This window comes from Leptidea sinapis, chromosome 31 (assembly GCF_905404315.1).
Source record: "Leptidea sinapis chromosome 31, ilLepSina1.1, whole genome shotgun sequence".
NCBI classification, from domain to species: domain Eukaryota; kingdom Metazoa; phylum Arthropoda; class Insecta; order Lepidoptera; family Pieridae; genus Leptidea; species Leptidea sinapis.
In genome coordinates, this window is record NC_066295.1 from 5,940,689 (window position 1) to 5,958,762 (window position 18,074).

The 18,074-nt window shown below is 34.8% G+C and overlaps 2 protein-coding genes across 3 annotated transcripts; one reads left to right on the top strand and one right to left on the bottom strand.

Moving 5' to 3' along the window:
- Positions 1 to 1,299: 1,299 nt before the first annotated feature.
- LOC126974114 (leucine-rich repeat-containing protein 58) lies at positions 1,300 to 16,111 on the top strand. The gene is made up of 4 exons (XM_050821532.1): positions 1,300 to 1,914; positions 11,038 to 11,254; positions 12,156 to 12,345; positions 15,430 to 16,111. Exons 1-4 carry the CDS (start codon positions 1,394 to 1,396, stop codon positions 15,603 to 15,605), a joined length of 1,104 nt encoding a protein of 367 aa, XP_050677489.1. The 5' UTR covers positions 1,300 to 1,393; the 3' UTR covers positions 15,606 to 16,111.
- Positions 15,669 to 17,356, bottom strand: LOC126974134 (28S ribosomal protein S2, mitochondrial). Of its 2 annotated transcripts, none has more exons than XM_050821568.1 (3): positions 17,338 to 17,356; positions 16,991 to 17,083; positions 15,669 to 16,773 (listed from the first exon to the last, which is right to left on the bottom strand). In XM_050821568.1, the coding sequence occupies exons 2-3, from the start codon at positions 17,076 to 17,078 to the stop codon at positions 16,109 to 16,111; spliced, it is 753 nt and encodes a 250-aa protein (XP_050677525.1). In that variant the 5' UTR covers positions 17,079 to 17,083; positions 17,338 to 17,356; the 3' UTR covers positions 15,669 to 16,108. The 2 variants fall into 2 exon arrangements, with proteins under 2 accessions (XP_050677525.1, XP_050677526.1); XM_050821569.1 differs by lacking the exon at positions 17,338 to 17,356 and adding an exon at positions 17,155 to 17,322.
- Positions 17,357 to 18,074: the final 718 nt, after the last annotated feature.

Here is an 18,074-nt window from a genome sequence, read left to right on the forward strand (position 1 = left end):
CAAACATGTATTTTATAATATTTATGTAACATCAAACTAATATGTTTATGCAAATAAAAACTTAGACTTTTTGACTTTACGAAGAAACTAAATAAGTACTTATATTAACTAAACAATAGGTTAATTATTTTCACGTCGTGTCTTAACACAACGTGGTATATCTCAGGATTCTACATTAGTCCCCTATTTAACATTCTTCAAACATTTGATTATAGCAAAAAAAATCTTTTTTATATGCAAACGGGCTCATCTCATGGAGAGTGAAAGATATTCGGTATCGGCCTGGTATTAAGGTACTCTAACTAAGCTTGAAGAAAATTGTTGGTGCAGTAATTTATGGCACCGCTGCATTATAAAGGGGTATGGGGGGGGGGGGGGGGGGTAAAAGGGAGGGTTAAATTAAAATAAGAGTACCTTTTAATTGGTATAAAGGGGGTGGCGATTTACTTGCATCACATCTGGCGATTGCATGGTTGGCTGTTGACATAAAATAATATTACTTATTACCTAATTGTACGTTAGGTATATTATGATATTTTGTTATTATAAATAAATTGTAATTTAAAAAAAAATCATCATGGAGCATCGTTAACAAAATAAGTTTTATTTTGCATGGGACGCCCGGCAGACATGAATCATTGAATATTCAAATTTTGCGCAAAGGAAAACGTAGGTACGTCAATTTACATAATATATTTCACATAAACTACTATTTGTTGGTATATTTTCTATTAAATAAGATGATTTATTATATCGCAGCCTACTAAATATAGTTACTTACCTACACATAAAATGATCTGTCCTAGTAGGACTACCTTACCTATCTCCCTCCTACCCGTCTTCTATCGATAGAAGATAGGAGATGAGTGTAGGAGGAAGATAGGTAAGGTAGTCCTACTAGGCATAAATTATTATTTAATTTTCTGTGTGTCTGACAAAAATATTGCATATCGATGGTAATATCAAATATTATGTAGTGTACGTATCATTTGTCATTATCTCTTATCATGCTTGTATAGATATAGGCAGTAAGTAGGTATTTATGCTTTGTGTTTATTTAAATACATAATTTAATCATATATGTACCTAGTATGTCTATACCTATAGTAAACCTATGTGTGATGCACACAGCATTGCAAGAAGATTGGAAGCTAACATAGCCTAGAAGGCTCAGCACTTGTCAATATGTCATGCTATAATATAACCTCACTCTGACTTGACTGATTTAACTATTCAGTTTATCACGCACGTCGCATACAGCTCACAATCATGAATCAACAATACTTAGTATTTAGTTGCGCGCGCGCCGCGGCAGAGGCGACACGTTCGCCTGCCGTATTTTTATTTAAAATAATATAGAATAGCCTTAATTGAGCTCCGATTTTGTCCATTAATGTCCAAAAGTTGTGATAAGTTTATTGTGAAAATGGAATACTACACATCCGATAGTTGCGACAGCGATAGCAGGGAACAAAAAACTTTAGATCTCTCCAATAAGCTGTTGGACTGCGAAGCAATATCATCTGAACTCGACATTATCAACGAGAAGAATTGTGCAACAAATTACGAGACAATATTACTAAATGGCAACAGAATAAAATCAGTCCCATTGAACCTCAACAGATTTACTAACTTGAAGATTCTTGATGTAAGCAATAACGGGCTCGCTGTTTTACCGGATGCATTGAGATTTTGTCCACTTACATCTCTAATTGCAAAACATAATCAGCTGGAGAATGAGTCTTTGCCAAAATCGTTTTTTTCTGCAAAATCATCTCTCAGAGAACTAAATTTAAGTGGAAATAAACTAAAATTCTTTCCAGAACAAATCCTAGAATTAGCGTCGCTGAGATATCTTTATCTGGGCGCAAACAATATAATTAACATACCCAAAGATATTTGGAAACTACAAAGGCAAGTAATTTTTGAAATACATACCTACGAACTTACGTACTATTTACAGAGTTTAAGTGTATAAATTGATTCACGAGTACTTTTAACCATTACCTACCTTAGATTTACCTGTATAAGTAGTTGTCATAACATGTCATGCAGTATTTAGTACCTAAATGAAGCTAAATAAGGTTACTCTCTCTATGTAAAGAAGGTGTTTAGGTATAATAATTACAATTCTTACTTGTAAGTGATTAAACTTTACACCTTACAATGTATTCACGTTGTTTATATAATGGGTCATAGGTCATAAGACATCCACTGCTGGACAATGGCCTCCCCAAAGATTTCCACGACAATCGGTCCTGCGCTGCCCTCATCCAACCCATTCCGGCGATCTTGACCAGATCGTCGGTCCATCTTGTCCACACTGTATCTTCCGGTACGTGGTCGCCATCTGTCCTTCGTCAACTAAGTATAACTTACTAGAATTTGATGCTTAGGTATTGGATCTTTAATCAGATTCTTAATCTTTAATTAATTTCTGTTAATAGCAGATTACCACAAGGCTCACAACTACAACAGCTGGTATTGGTAACGTAGGACTAGGTAGTAGGTACCAGTTGTGACGAACTCTGCTCATTACATAGCAATTGTGTAAGTAACTCAAAAATCGATGTGTTTGTTGCCTAAATGCGTTCCCAAGTAATTGACCAGATTGTGATGAGACTTTGATATGTCTTGGACCAAAAAATCTATACTGTATAATTTAATTTTTGTTTGTTTGTGGTATTGCAACTAATAAGTAAATGGTTTAAATCACTCACAAACAAAGTAAAGTATAAAACTTTAAAATTTGTTTTATTTAGGCTGATACACGAACTAGACACATTAAATAAATACGTCAGAGCGTTAATATTGATTAAATACGTTCTTAAGTACTTACATATATAAAATTCGTGAAAAATTATTGTTCATTTTCTCATTGCTATTCGTATACAGCTGCGTACATTGCTTGGTATCAAAATGCTCTATAACAATAAAAACTAGACTATTTAAATAAAAATCGAATCTTTAAGCGGTCATTCGTTGGAACTTAAAATTTCTAAGGCTAGCAACATAAATTCATAAGGCGAATTTGGTTCGAACTTGGAAGTGTTGAATGGTCTGCCTAGGCATAATAGGTACTTATAATCCAAGATCAATCCTCTGTTTATGAAAAAGTATTGTAGGTATTACAAACAATTTTCTTGTAAAAATATTACATGATTATTACAAATATGTGTTTATCAAAACGACAAATCTAAATTACACGTGTAAGTATATTTTTACAATGGTATAGGTACTACTTAATTTACTTCATCAAAAATCCCTTGTAAAGTTACAGTTTTTACAATATCATAATTCATAGACGTAGAAATCCAGAGACTGCCCGGCAACTCTCCATTCCGTATTTATAACAAGTTTGGCTTAGTACCGCAATTAATTTAAAAATTTGATTCTTTTTTAAATGTTGTCGTCATGTCGTGTGACTCATACGATGATTTTTTCTTTAATTTGAATATATTAGAATATTGGAACCAAGAACTTATAGAACAAGCATTGACCACGGTCATATGAGGACGAGTTACGAATGTAACGACAGTTTTCGACTTCAAGCTGAAAAATTGGGACAATTAATTAACATTTTGTGAAGCCATTTAGAAAGAAAATAGATACAATCAGATAACACGCGCTGTCAACTAAATTATTATTGCAAACTGCTCTACATTAGTTGGGAACAGGCGTTCAATACCATGCTGCTTTCATTTAAAATTAAAATAAGGGACGAGGCGAGCAGGACAATCAGCTGATGGTATTTGATGCGCCCTGCCCACTACAATGCATTGCCGCTCAGGATTCTTGAAAAACCCAAAAATTCTGAGTAGTACTACAACTGAGCTCATCACTTTGAGACATAAAATGTTAAGTCTCATTTGTCCAGTAATTTCACTAGCTACGGCGCTCATAAGACCGAAACACAGTAATGCTTCACGGCAGACAAAGGCGCTGTTGTGGTACCCATAATCTAGACGGTATTCTGCGCAAAGGGGCTGACATGCATGGTGTAACAAAAGGCAAAAATTTAAAAACTAAACATTAGAACAAAAAAAATTGGCGGATAAGTATTTCTGATTTTAGAACTTATAAGTAGAATGTACAAGTGTTCAATTTTAAAAGTCCTGTAGATTTTTTTTTATTAATGTTATTTACACGAATTGTAAAAACTTCCTTGTGAAGTGTAACTTGTGAACGTGTTCCGGTAATCAAGGCACAGAGCTGAGATGTTCTGAAAAGACACCTCATGTAAATACACAGGCACTAAAAAAACGATAGATTCATGCTAATGCAAGATTGTCGCGAAGCGGAATTTGTAGGTAATTATTTTATGGGACAGTGTAAATGTTTCTAAGTATAACAAACTTCTACATTAGATTAGAGAATTGTCAATAACCTACTGGGTTACCATTATTATAAAAGACAGTATAATATATTGTAAGTAAATCTAGGTAGGTAATCATTTTTACGGAAAAAACTTTTTTTTATTATTTGATTTGAAGAAGCTGCCGAGCCAAATACGTAATTTCTTCCTAACCATATGGTAACAGGCGTGATGGTGTATATTAAAATTTTTAACATACCTAGGTAACTATAAGTAGATAATGTTCGAATGATAATCCCAAACAAGCAGACATGAAAATAATGTGGAATCTTTCAACGTGGATTAAACGATAGCGGTATGACTTTCAAATTTTAATCAGCAAACTGGCGAGACACTTGTCTGAACCTAAATTGTGATATCGTCTTGAATTATTCACTATTATAAATCACACTAGTTAACCTGGCAAACGTTGTTTTGCACTATGCATATATAGGGATTTCTAGCTTAGGTAATTAAAATTAGCTTTTATATTATACTATAAGTGAATGGGGATCTAATTATAATTGAAAGAGGAATGAAACGTCGTGCTGTAAACAATTAAAGTATACATCATTTAAGTTAATAAATTATTCTTTATTAAAGTAACAAATAAATATTAAATAACAATTATTGATATCTATCTATACATTGAATAGTTATTAAAATATTAATCTCTAAGCGCAATGGAGTGTACATTATTTTTGGTCAGTCCGTCTTTAGCCAATACAAACAAACTGGATGGAGAAGATGTCAGATAATATAAGTTGGCTCATGGTTGTAGTTAAATTTAAGCCACAAACAGCAAACGTTTGGCTTTGTGACTTATTGATTTTTGCGAATGCCAATTTAATTGGGAAATAATTGCGTTTCAAATTCAATTTTCACATCTGTAGGAAACAAAGGGACTCGTTGCAACAATACATTTTCGCCTCGGAGCTTGCCATTGAAAATGCTAGCTTCGATAAAGTTTTTCATTAGTAATTTAATGACTAATCGCATGCCATTTTTTGAATGTATCCCGGCAAGAAACCTGGTGCATCAAAAGAATTCCCCTTGCCCTGCCGAAACTGCCAGCATAATGCGATCGTAAATTAAAATGAAATTAAATCCTATTTTGAATAAAAATATTTGAATTTGAAATTGTTTCTTGTTCATCATTCAGTAGTGGAATATGCGAGTAACAATCGCTGCCGGTCAGTGTCATACTGCAGTTATATTTGTGTTGATTAAATCAGATGCACGTCGATTTGGTGAACTCATACCAAAATGACTGATTGGTAAATTCCCATTGGATGCAATTATCCTCGATAGCAGTCAATGCTTTATTGTACATTTTTTTTATTAACTTTCGACCGGCAAGGATTCAGATTTACCTAATTTAAATTTATAAACAAAATATAAATAAAGTAAATTGAAACATGAAAATTTACAAAATTTAAATACTTACATAAAAATTTATCGTACCACCATAGTTTTTATATTCGATTGCCATCTTGCAACCTAAAACCGAAAATTTGAAGCTGTTTTTAACGCTAAATCATAGTGAAATAAAAATTAAGTTTTGTCAAAAAAATAAAACTAAATATTTGGAGTTGGTTCACCCTTATAATTTAGAGGTATGAAAAATAGATGTTGACCGATTCTCAGAATCTGCTTTTAGGTACTGATCCGTATGCGTGTACGGTATGCACCAGTCTACCACTAGATTTCACCAGTAGGTACATCCGAAAATGGTTGGTTCCATCTTTTGGATGTGCTGGTGAAACATGTGGAGCGATTCCCAGCGTTTCTACTATCCACCATACATGAGAGGGGTAACGGATCAAATTGGATACCTGTTTGGACAATTTTCCGCCCCCTGGTGCAGATCGGTAGTCTTCTACCTAAGGATATATATGTCTATGAAATTCCATGCGAGTGCAGCAAAAACTACATTGGTGAAACGGGACTCAACATAAAATCCAGACTCACCAAGCACATCCGCAGTGTACGAAAATTGCCAGCAACACCTCGGCAGTGGCAGAGTATGCCCTAAACACCGACACGTCTCATTATAATATTAGGTTCGAAAGGATGAAAGTATTGGTTTTGGTGAATAAAAAACTTTGTATGTCGAAAGTTGATGGAAGCCATAGAAATCCACAGTCGACCGAATTTTAATAGTGACAATGGTTGGGCTCTGCCACCTACTTGGAAACCCGTGTTGTGAAATGCATCTCACAATAGTGCCGATTATCACGTAGTGGACATTGTGAGCACACGGGTGCACAAACCGTGGACACCAATAGTGACAGTGCTCGTCGAGCCTAGAGGCACAAGTCCATACTCCACGGTAAGAGACGGGACGTTATCGCGAACCTACTACACTCACCTTGATGAACTACCTCCGATTCCAGTCGGTACCTACCTACTGATAAATCTTGAGTAAAGCCGTATTAATAAATAACTTAACAATGTCTCACGAAAGTTTTAGTAATTTAATTAGATTATATTATTCCTTTGAATTTTTAATTCAGATTTTTCAAACAAGGGAATACGAAACGTTGATGTTGCTCAAGTTGTTGTAGTGATAATGTGTCAGAGCTGCAGTTGTCCCAATCGCACTCTATACGGGGGAGATCAAAGGTGAGAGGATGTCAGACATTCCGCGCGACGGCAATACCTATCAAATGTGTAATAAATACTAATAGTGACGTGGCTCATCTTCTTTCTGACCCTTAATTACTACAACGCTGTCTCGATGTCTTGTCTAACAAAAAATATTCAATAGGTTGTTATAAAAACTTGCTATAAGATGTTGACGAACAGAAATTTATAGCAGTGGCACGCATTTTTAAAGTAAAGAAGTAGCAAATTTGTGTTGTGGCTTGAGAAAACCGAAACAAGAGTAGGTATCTGATTAAACCAGGGTTGCATCATATTGTTAGCTGTGAAAGATGTTAAGGTTTAAATCAAATTTGACGTTAACCGTAACGCTGACTTTAACATAGGCTGCGGAATGTGTTGCACCATGGTATTCCTTGGCATAGTTAAAGTTAAAAAGTGAAATATCAAGTCAATATCGAAGAATTATTGAAAACTTTTGGCAAGTCGCTATTTAACATTAACAATGGGCCGAATTTAAACAATTTAACCGGCGAAGATTGGACGGTTACGGCTATCATTTAAATTTATGACGTCATCTAAATATATATTGTCAAATGGTGCAACACGTTTTCGGCTTAATCGGTACTTTAACATGTTAGTTATTGCTAAAGTTAATTGGTGCAGCCCAAGTGTAGGTGACTTGCCTAGATAAACATATATATATAGAGTACCGGGACGCAAGCGAGCGAACCGGTACTACCGCAGACGGCGGGGGCGAGAGTGGGGTGCAGCTCTCACTATCATCGCAGGCCGACTACGCTCTTAAAGAGGTCATGTTTTTCTGCTATTGATCAATACAAAAACTTAGTTACATTAAATCCAACAAATATGAACTAATGTTGATTAGCTTTTGTTTGACCTCTAGTTACAAGATTAAAAATACATAACTAGTCTCATGGTCGCTCAGAGGATGAAGGAGAGGGCTATGCTCGGAGTTTCCCTGCGAGATCCAATCCGAAATGAGGAGATCTGTAGCTCGTGTAGGAGAGCCAAAGTCATCGACATACCTAGTTCAGAGGTTTGCAAACGGAAGCTGAAGTCACCGAGCACATAGCTCGACGAACAGATGGACTTTGGAGCAGCAAAATCCTCGAACATCGGAAGACACAGTATTGGTATGCCCCCCACAAGATTAACAGATGATCTGGTCAAGATTGCCGGAACAGGTTGGACGAGGGCAACGCAGGACCGGTCGTCATGGCGATCTTTAAGAGAGGCCTTAGTCGAGCAGTGGTAGTGCTTTGGCAATTATGATGATAATATTTTTCAAAATAAATATATTTTCATTATTATTGCATGAATTAGTGAGAAATGCGCCGGTTTATCGTTATTGATATTGATGGCGTACCGTTTATTTGCGCATAACTTCGTGAGCAGCGTATTTCGAAAGCTTTTATTTAACAATCATGTGAACAATAATATTATGTACTTATTGGATATATTAGACATCGGTTAATAAGATAAATTATATGTTATGTAGGTAGCAAAGTCCTCCACGAAACCAATAGAATGCCATTGTGACGTGCCAGTCCCATTAACGAAATGGTCTTCCTCTTAGCCTTTCTTACATTAGCTTTGGGGCGGTCAATATTGTATAATTACTAGTCGGTCATAGTAGTATTTATTAATGTTATATACTTAATATTAATTGTTCTCGACCTGGCGAATGTAAACACCTTTGTTCTAGCGTTATCACATATTATTTATAAAATATCGTCTGCTATTTCAATAGATATTGTAATTACTTCCTTGATTAGCGATCCAGTTTGAAGAACCTGTATTTTAATATAATAATCTTATTAACATGGACGATTCGTTACGACATTAAAATCCAAATAAATAATAACAAATTTTGGAGGAAATGATAAAATTATGATTCAAGTAGTCAGGAAGTCGGAGTCATAAAAAAAAGAGAGTCGGGACTCAATTGATGCCAACCACCCGCAGACGCTGCGTCGATAGTTATCGTTAGTTAACAACAAGCGATATTTTGAGCTGCCCTATGTATAGCCCCCTAGGTACGTTTATTTGACGCTCTTAGGATAATGCTGGACATTGTGCGGTGTTTCCCGGACGACACGACATGAGTACCTTCAAAAAAATCGTGTAACCCTTAAAGGCCGGCAACGCTCCTGTAATTCCTCTGGTGTTGCACGAGAATGGGGGCGCGCTTGTTTGACCTTCATTTCCACAAATTCTCAACATGTAAGGAAACTTACAAATACCTATATGCAAATAAATTAAAAGGGGTTCAATCCAAGACATTTTCACGCAAAAGCGAAAACTAAAATATCGTGAACTACCCAATTACACTTTTAATCGCCGCATTACTTACGCAGCAATCAAAGTGCATTTTATAACTACTTATTATACTCATGCTCGTATACCTGATTACAATGTATACGTAAATGGTATTATCAGTAATGTGCCACGTGACAGTACATATTTTAAATCACATGCATAATTTATTACTACCTACTTAATTAGGTATTTATCTTCATCTTTTATAGCGTTCCGTTCCTTTAATGAAACAATAACGGTGTGTGATTAAAGATGACTAATATTAAATCTTCATTAAAATTACTTTATTGATATAAATACGTCATATTATACTTATCTTTGAATTTTTCTCCGAATGATTCATTAGGACCTAATTTATAAAAAGCCCGTATAGCACATACCTACCATAGGATAAAATACTATGAAATACTTACTTAATTAATTAGGCGAGCCGTACACTATATTCGGTAAGCGATGTCGAATCAGGATAATAAATGTAGTATGTACTTAGGTATTGTATAAAAAATCCTTAAAAAATTATCTCAACTTATTATTTCAATTTATTGTATTAAATTATTTATAACTTATTTATTTCAATTTTTACATATTAAACAAATAAAAATACAACCAACGAAAATATTATTATACCGCATAATTTAGTTGAATAATGTTTAAGTATTTAAATATCATCAAATTATTTATAGACAATTAGAAAGAATTTCTTTTTTTATCTTATACATAGGTATTGAAATTTCTTTAATTCTCGTCCATTGGTTGTTGACATAATATCATGAGTTACAAGAGGCATATTATGGTAGCTCAAGTACTGGTCGAAATGGTGTGTGGGTGTACGAACGCATTGTAAAAATTCACTCTGAGAAGTAGGTATTTCCCTCACGCGCCACGAAAATATAAAGCCAAAAACCTATAGATACAAGTACTAAATCTTTTAAATATTCATTACGTAGGTACTTATATATATGTTTATCTACACCCATGCTTTAAATCCTCTATTAAAGATTCTGAAACAGTTAGCTTATTGCCAACATTAAAACACCCAATGTTCTAATAACCAATACATCATCCAAGAGTGTTGTAAAGTTGTACTGAATTTCATAACAACACTCCTATTTTTTTTTCATTCCCTTCATGCTCAAAGAGTTTTAACAGACAGCCATATTCTTATTGCTCGATGCGTGGCATATGTATGAATTTCAAAAAAAGAACATTTTGGTTTACGCGCGTTTCACACCACCAGAACGTCGCGCGCCGTAAAAAAATGTAGGTTATTCGAATCCCCGCCATTTTTCTTCGATATTTTTATTGTTTTGTTTACAAAAAATGAGCGATTAATTTCCAAAAGAACATAATATTCAAGTGAATTTTAATTATTGCACTATACAAAATGTAAATTACTACTAAAATATATAATTCTTTCATTAATACTTAGTTTATTTGTATATAATCAGTAATAGATGATATTAGGTTACTACTAGGACTGGCTGTTTTAATGTTAGCAGTAAGCTAACTGTTTCAGAATCTTTTAAAGGATTCATATTTTGGGTGTTGATAAAGTCTTGTATGCAACTGTTGATAATTAGGTATTAAAACACTCATGTGATACTATTATCACACTCGGCTTCGCGTCGTGAGATAAATCCACATTCGTGTTTTAATACCCCTTATTACACAACAGTTGCATAAATAACTATTAGTTGTTGGCTCATAGGTTACTTAATAACTGTTCTGATTTTCAGTCTTCAAATACTATCAATCGGCGGTAATAACATCGCCCAGGTACCTGAATCCGTTGGCGCCCTTAAAAGTCTTCAAGCTTTAGTTTTGTCGGATAATGACATAGAACAACTCCCGGCAAGCATTGCTAACCTCGATCAATTACGATCACTTCTCATACACAAGAACAAACTAAAGACGTTGCCGACGCAAATTATAAAATTGAGAAATTTAACGGAGGTAAGTGTAATTTGTCAATTGTTTAATTTTAATGACGAGCGGAAGAACAGACTTCAGTGAAAGTGATCGACTTGCCGGTAAAAACACCCTCGGTGCTGCTCCGACGCATTATAAAATAAAGTATTTTGATTTGACACATATCAAATTGTTTTTCCAAGGAGATTGGAGCTTTTATACCATCCAATTTGTCCAACCGATCACCATATACAAAGCGAAACTATTATTGTTCCAGAATTACAGTGTTTTTTAACTGGGACAGTATAGGGATATCCTAATCCACAGACCAGAAGATATACAGAACCAGGAATAAAGTTCCATGTTTATATATTATGGAACACATATTTTATGTGTATCTACTATATATACTATCAGATATAAGACTATACAGGTACTTGGCAGGAACTGGCTTTCAGTATGATAAAATATTTTATTAAATTTGACCGATTTGTTACTCAGACTTTTTCTTGCAATATAAGAATCCTCGGGTGTAACTGAGTCGGACAACTCGCGCTTGACTAAAATATAACTATGTCAAAATTGTTGCAGCAAAGAAAATAGTTCCTAAGACTGTTTATCTGTATGCCTTCTGGATTAGGATTTCTCCATACTGTCCCGTAGGTATTTTTTATGACACAAATTGGCGTCAGGTGCAAGACGTTCACCTGATGCTAGGTGAAAACGCCTTCCGCTCAGAAATCTCTATTGAACCTAAAATTGCAATGGCATAGCAATTGCGCAATAATTAGCCTAGTAAATTCACTTGCCACGCAGCCTTTTAAACCGAAATACAATAATGCTTGCACATTACTGCTTCACTGCAGCAAAAGCACACCTAGCCTGTGCAATGAATCTCAGTGAAGCCTGGATAGGCTTATTAAAAGCTGTCATATTTAAATTTCAGCTCAGTCTCCGCGACAATCCGTTGGTAGTCAGATTCGTACGAGATATGACGTTGCAGCCGCCATCACTACTGGAATTAGCTGGACGGACAGTGAAATTGCACAGACTTCCCATTGAACCTGGCGAAATACCTATGAGCCTCATTAAATACCTGACATCTGCACAATGCTGTGTCAATCCGAAATGCAATGGTTGGTACAATCAGCATATTATGCTTAAATATGTTATCTACCAAATATATTCTAGATTAAGTCCAATGACACGTATTAGACAAATTTATTGGGAATCATTTTATTTTGTTTTTCCGTACACAAAAATTGCTAACCATTGTTCACTCGGCCTTTAAAAAAAGATCGTCTCTATAGTTTTCATTTCTGACTGTGTGCTTGTTACGTCCTTTAATCTGTCTCATTCTGACAAGCGGGAGAGTAAAGGACGTGAATACTTGTTAATAAATTTACCATATTAAATCAAAAAACATTCGTTTTACTAAATTATTCATCTTTTTGCCAGTCTATCTTGTATAAATAAATAAAATTACCAGTGATAAGTCACACCATGTTTTTTGCGTGGTTAACGTATTATTTGAGCACTTTTTATAGCACACGTAGACTTGGTGATTGGCACACGACTAAAGAGAAAAGTGTGCTTACGTTGCTTGCCTTAAAGCACACTTCCGTCCTGCCGTTCCGCTTTCAGACTGCTAATGATATGTCCATATGTACATAAAACTTCATTGAGTAATATGAATAGTTTCGCTCTACAAGATGGATTTATTTTTTATTAATAGTTGCTTTAGTAACCAGTATAGACAAAACAATAATTTCATGTTTCATAAAACAAGCCACTCTTATTATGTTTCTATATGTGTTATATTTTATGATAAACTCCCAAATGATGTTAAAATATTACCTATTAAAAAATTTAAATGTATCGTAAAAAATAATTTAACATCTAAGGCTTAATTTCACTTTATGTATTTAATTGGTTGATCCTGTTCATCAATTTTATGCATTCTTAATGGAATAGGAACTACAGTTGTAAACTGCCTATTGACATTGATCAAGTCCAATGTTTGTTTCTGCATTACCTCTAAGGGACATATATATCCAACAAATTATTGGCTTGTGCTCCTCAATATTTGCTCAATATCTACAAGCAGCCATTGGAGTAAAGGTGGTGTGGAGATTAAAGTCAAACGAGGCGGTAAGGAGTATCAGGGAGTCAATATTGCAAATGCTTTTGCAGAGCATTTCAGTTCAGTATTTGTAGATCAGGAGCCGTGCTTAGACTGGCAGAGTACCAATGCCAATTCGTACTCCCATGCAAGACACGTTAATATACAATGCTTCTCGGAGTCTCACGTCCGTACTTCTATCAAAAATCTTAAGGCTGCTTCTTCGCCAGGACCTGATGGATTACCAGGATATGTAATTCGTGGTTGCGTTGATATTTTTATTAAGCCAATCACTTATATTTTTAATTTGGTTTTACAGACAGGTCTATCCTATCCGCGGCGATTTGCCGCTTAAAAAATCTGGAAGCACGGTTGTATTTCCTCTTTAGAACTATGCAGTTCGGATTCTTTGTGCCCAGCGCCGCAACCCAAGTTCGATACGCCTGTCTTTGGCAGTCAGATGCTGCTTTAACTGACGCATCGAACCAGGGCTGTGATCTGCCACCGATCGGTACTACAGAGCTTGGTATAAAAATATCCATGCCCTGTAGTATCACATCGGCTACTGCAACGGCGCAGGCACTAGGATCATCCGAAAGGAAACAAACCCTGCTCCAAGGGTAGGATGCAAAAGAGGAACGCATCCTATCCCAATCTGCTGACTTGTAGTGCCAAACGCGGCGGGTCGCTGGTGGTCTGCGACGTTACGTTAAAGCTTTTTGCAAGTTACCTATCTCAAAGAGAACAATTTGTTAAATATGGTGAGTTTGTATCTAATCCTTATAGAACGCGTTCTGGAATTAGTCAGGGGTCTAATTTGGGACCATTGCTCTTTATCCTATTCATAAATGATCTCCCAGAAGTCATATAGGATTCTGAGGTGTTACTGTTTGCTGATGATCTAAAGTTGGTCAAGGCAGTAAAGAGCTCAGAGGACTTAGATCAGGTTTACAATTGGAGTGTTGATAATAAGCTGTTTATTAACCTATCGAAATGTGAATTCATGTCATTCTCACGCTCCTCTGTCGTGCAAGAGTTCAATTATTTAATTGGTGATGTGCCGGTGATGCGAGTACAGGAAGTACGAGATCTTGGGGTTGTATTCGATCCTAAACTCACGTTTCACTCACATGTGGAGACTATTGTTGAGGCTGCTTACCGACGGCTTGGATTTGTTCTACGTAATGCATCTCATTTGACGAACCAAGCACTTCGTATCCTTTATATGGCGCTAGTCCGTAGTATTCTTGAGTGCAACTCAGTTGTTTGGAACCCACATGAGAGCAAATATACTTTAATGATCGAACAAGTCCAAAAACTATTCCTTAGACATTTGTATAAGAGGCAATATGGATACTATCCATTTATGTACAAAACACTGTTTTTACTAGGACATCTAAGCGTTGATTCACTGCAGTTACGTAGGTACGTAGCTCTTACTAAGTTTGTTCTCAAAATAATTCGGGGCAGAGTGGACTGCATATACTTATTACAACGTTTGTTGCGTTTCTTTGTACCGACCTCGTACGTACGAGCGCGGTGACACGCACTATTAGCGCAGCCACCTGCACGCACACAAGCGCATAAGCACACGCCTGTAATACGAGCCATCTGTCTTCTAGACTCTGTACTTGAGGTAGCACCACAGTGTATTCTATTTGCCAGCTCGATGGAATGTTTGGTCAAAGAATGTAAGAAAAGATTTGAGAGTATGATGCCTGTAAGCTCTATAAAATAAGAGAACTAGTTTATAATTTTCATTGTTTGTTTTTTATTTAGTATAATATCTTTGTAACGCTTTAAATTTAATCTATAATGTTACATTGTATCTTTAATAAATAAATAAATTGCTTTCTGCTTACATAGTCATCAAAACAGAAACAACATATAATATCTAAGTTCAATTAATTTAATTCTATTTAATTTATTCTGTTCAATCTTGCTCTGTGTCTCTGTTACGGATAGAGAGATGGTGATGTACAACTTTTAAAATTTCATTCCGCTCCAACAATGTTTTTTGTAAAACTTACATCAGCAAGTAGCTGCTGAGCTATGCCTTCCCTAGGATTTGATGGACTAATTTTAATTCTCTTTTCAGGTGTTTTCTTCGACAACCGTGTGGAGCATATAAAGTTTGTTGATTTCTGTGGTAGATACCGTATTCCACTTCTACAATATTTGTGCAGTTCAAAGTGTATCACAGGCAGTTGGGAGAGTCGGGAAATAGACAACACGCCATCTAGCCATATGATGAGAAAAGTTCTGCTGGGTTAAAAGACGCAATGAAATTATATCACGAACTATGTTTTAAAATACGTAAAAACAATAACCCTACTGTGATCTTTTGCATTACATTTTATTCACAATTCTGACATATATTTACATGTTCTAACTACAACTATTGGCATTAGTAATTTAAAAAAAAATGTGAGATGTTAAATGCTGTGTTAAAATAATATGTAGGTATATACCCATTTTGAATACCAAAAATTTGTCAAATGTTTTTTATTGTTATGTAAATAATATAAAGAGTGCATTTTATATTAAAATTTATGTCTTATTCATTACATACTGAGAACAGACCTTCACTTTGAAATAAATTTCTTTATTTTAATTTTTAATAAACAGAAGCATAGTCACCAGTCTGCTTGTGTTTTATTAAGTGTTAAAACAAATAAATATACATGTGTACAATTATTGTTATATTAGACCTATTGTTATAATAATTTCTATTTCTTTCCCTACATTATTGTTAAATATTAAATTATATTTTTGTCCTATTTATTTGTTTCAACTTGATCTTCCTCCTGTAAGAACTTCATCCTTGCTTCTTTACCCAGCTGAATGGCTGCTTTAAATAATTTGCAATATAATTGTATTGCCGCTGGTGTGTCATCATTTCCGGGCACTGGGTATGTTATTAAGTTGGGGTTACAATTTGTATCAACAATACCTATTGTTGGTATTAACATTTTTGCACTGTCTCTGACTGCAGTGTGCTGGTGAAGAATATTGTTTTGTGTGTTTAAGAAAATACACAAATCTGGCAACCTTGTAATGGCACCGAATTGATGGTTAGCATTTGTAAATATTCCACCCCTCCAGAATCTAGTATGAGCATATTCTCCACACTCTTGTGCTGTTTTCTCAACGAGGTGTGCATTCAAGGCATTTCTATTAAAGAAACATATAACACCACCTCTGTAAGCAATATGTGCTGTAAAGTTTAATGCCTTTCTTAAATGTTCAGCCGTTATGTCCAAATCAAATATCAAGTGTCCAAGTCTTGATCCATAAAGATATGGTGCCATAAATTCATTCAGAGATCCCTCTTTGTGGCCAAAATGTACCCGGGCATCAAAAAGATCTTTAACAGTAAATAATTTGTGTACCTGAAAGAAGTCTGGATAGTCTAATGGATTTTTTGTGATGGTTTCCGTGCCTGAAATTACAAATATTTTAAGGAAACAAATTGCCAAAAACAAACACCTGTCTTTAGTAGGGTGAATAAATTTTAGTTTTTAGCTTATTATAGTACAGGTAATTTCATTGGGTTTATAATAATACACATAATTTAAATCTGGGATAAATAAGGTAGTAGGTAAATATATAATTATGCTGATAGACTTAAATATTTTCAATTATTAATGAAAACATACCATTAATTTTATTAGTCTCGAGGTCCTCAATAGGTTGAGATGCTGTAGAATTATTTCGAGGGATAACCAATGGTTTACTCTTCAACATTCTCCCTAAATAAAATTTCATGGGTTAGTTTTGTATATAAATTTCAAAAGAATAAATACGGAACTTATCTGCTTACTCAATATTCTGGGATACATGACGATGTTTTATAAATATAGTACGAATACACAATAAGTTTAATTTTATTAAATTTTTCAACAACAAAAGAAAAACAAATAATTAATTTGTTTTTCTTGGGTACTGCACAGTATGCGGTATGGTATGCCCAAAGAGTAGGTATAATAATATATAGGGAATATACCTATAGGGGTATACCCCAGTATGCCCATTCAATATTCAGCCAAATATTTCACTTGTCTTTGTGACCTACAAAGACAAGTAGACAAAGAGAATTTAAACACTACGTTCAGTCGTAGACTGAGTAAACAACTCAAGTCTGGACTGTTCACTCAGCCTACTTTGTAGGTCTAAATTATATTTTATATAATAAGATTTTGGTAAAGAAACCTCTAAGCGGTCTTAATTTCGGGCACTCATTTTCAATAGTGTGTATTTTCACTTATTTCACTCATGTAAATCGTTTTGTATTCCTAAATCTGAATAAAAAAAAATTTTTTTTTTCATTTCTGTCAAGGGCTACCAATTCAAGTGCCTATTACAATACCAGTAAATATATTCTATCTTTAGAATATTAACGCTACAGAAGTAGCGTCGGTAACATCATTACAAATAGAAAGGACAAGCGATATACAACTAAGGCTGAGATAGAACGGGACAAAGCTGGAGATCTTGCAACTCTATAGGATAGCCATAACCCATTTATTTATTTGGCCCAATGTCAATTTTGAGGCAAATAAACAAAGATATGTCATGTTATCGAGCTTGCGAATAGTATTTTTGTGATTTTATTGTTTTGAAGCACTTTGTGATTTTATTGCTTTTTTGGTGTGAGATATGGAAGCTTTTCAACTTATAAAAGTTAAGGCCTTGGTTTTGTGTGTGTAGCTATACCTACAACCAATAACATCAATTAATACT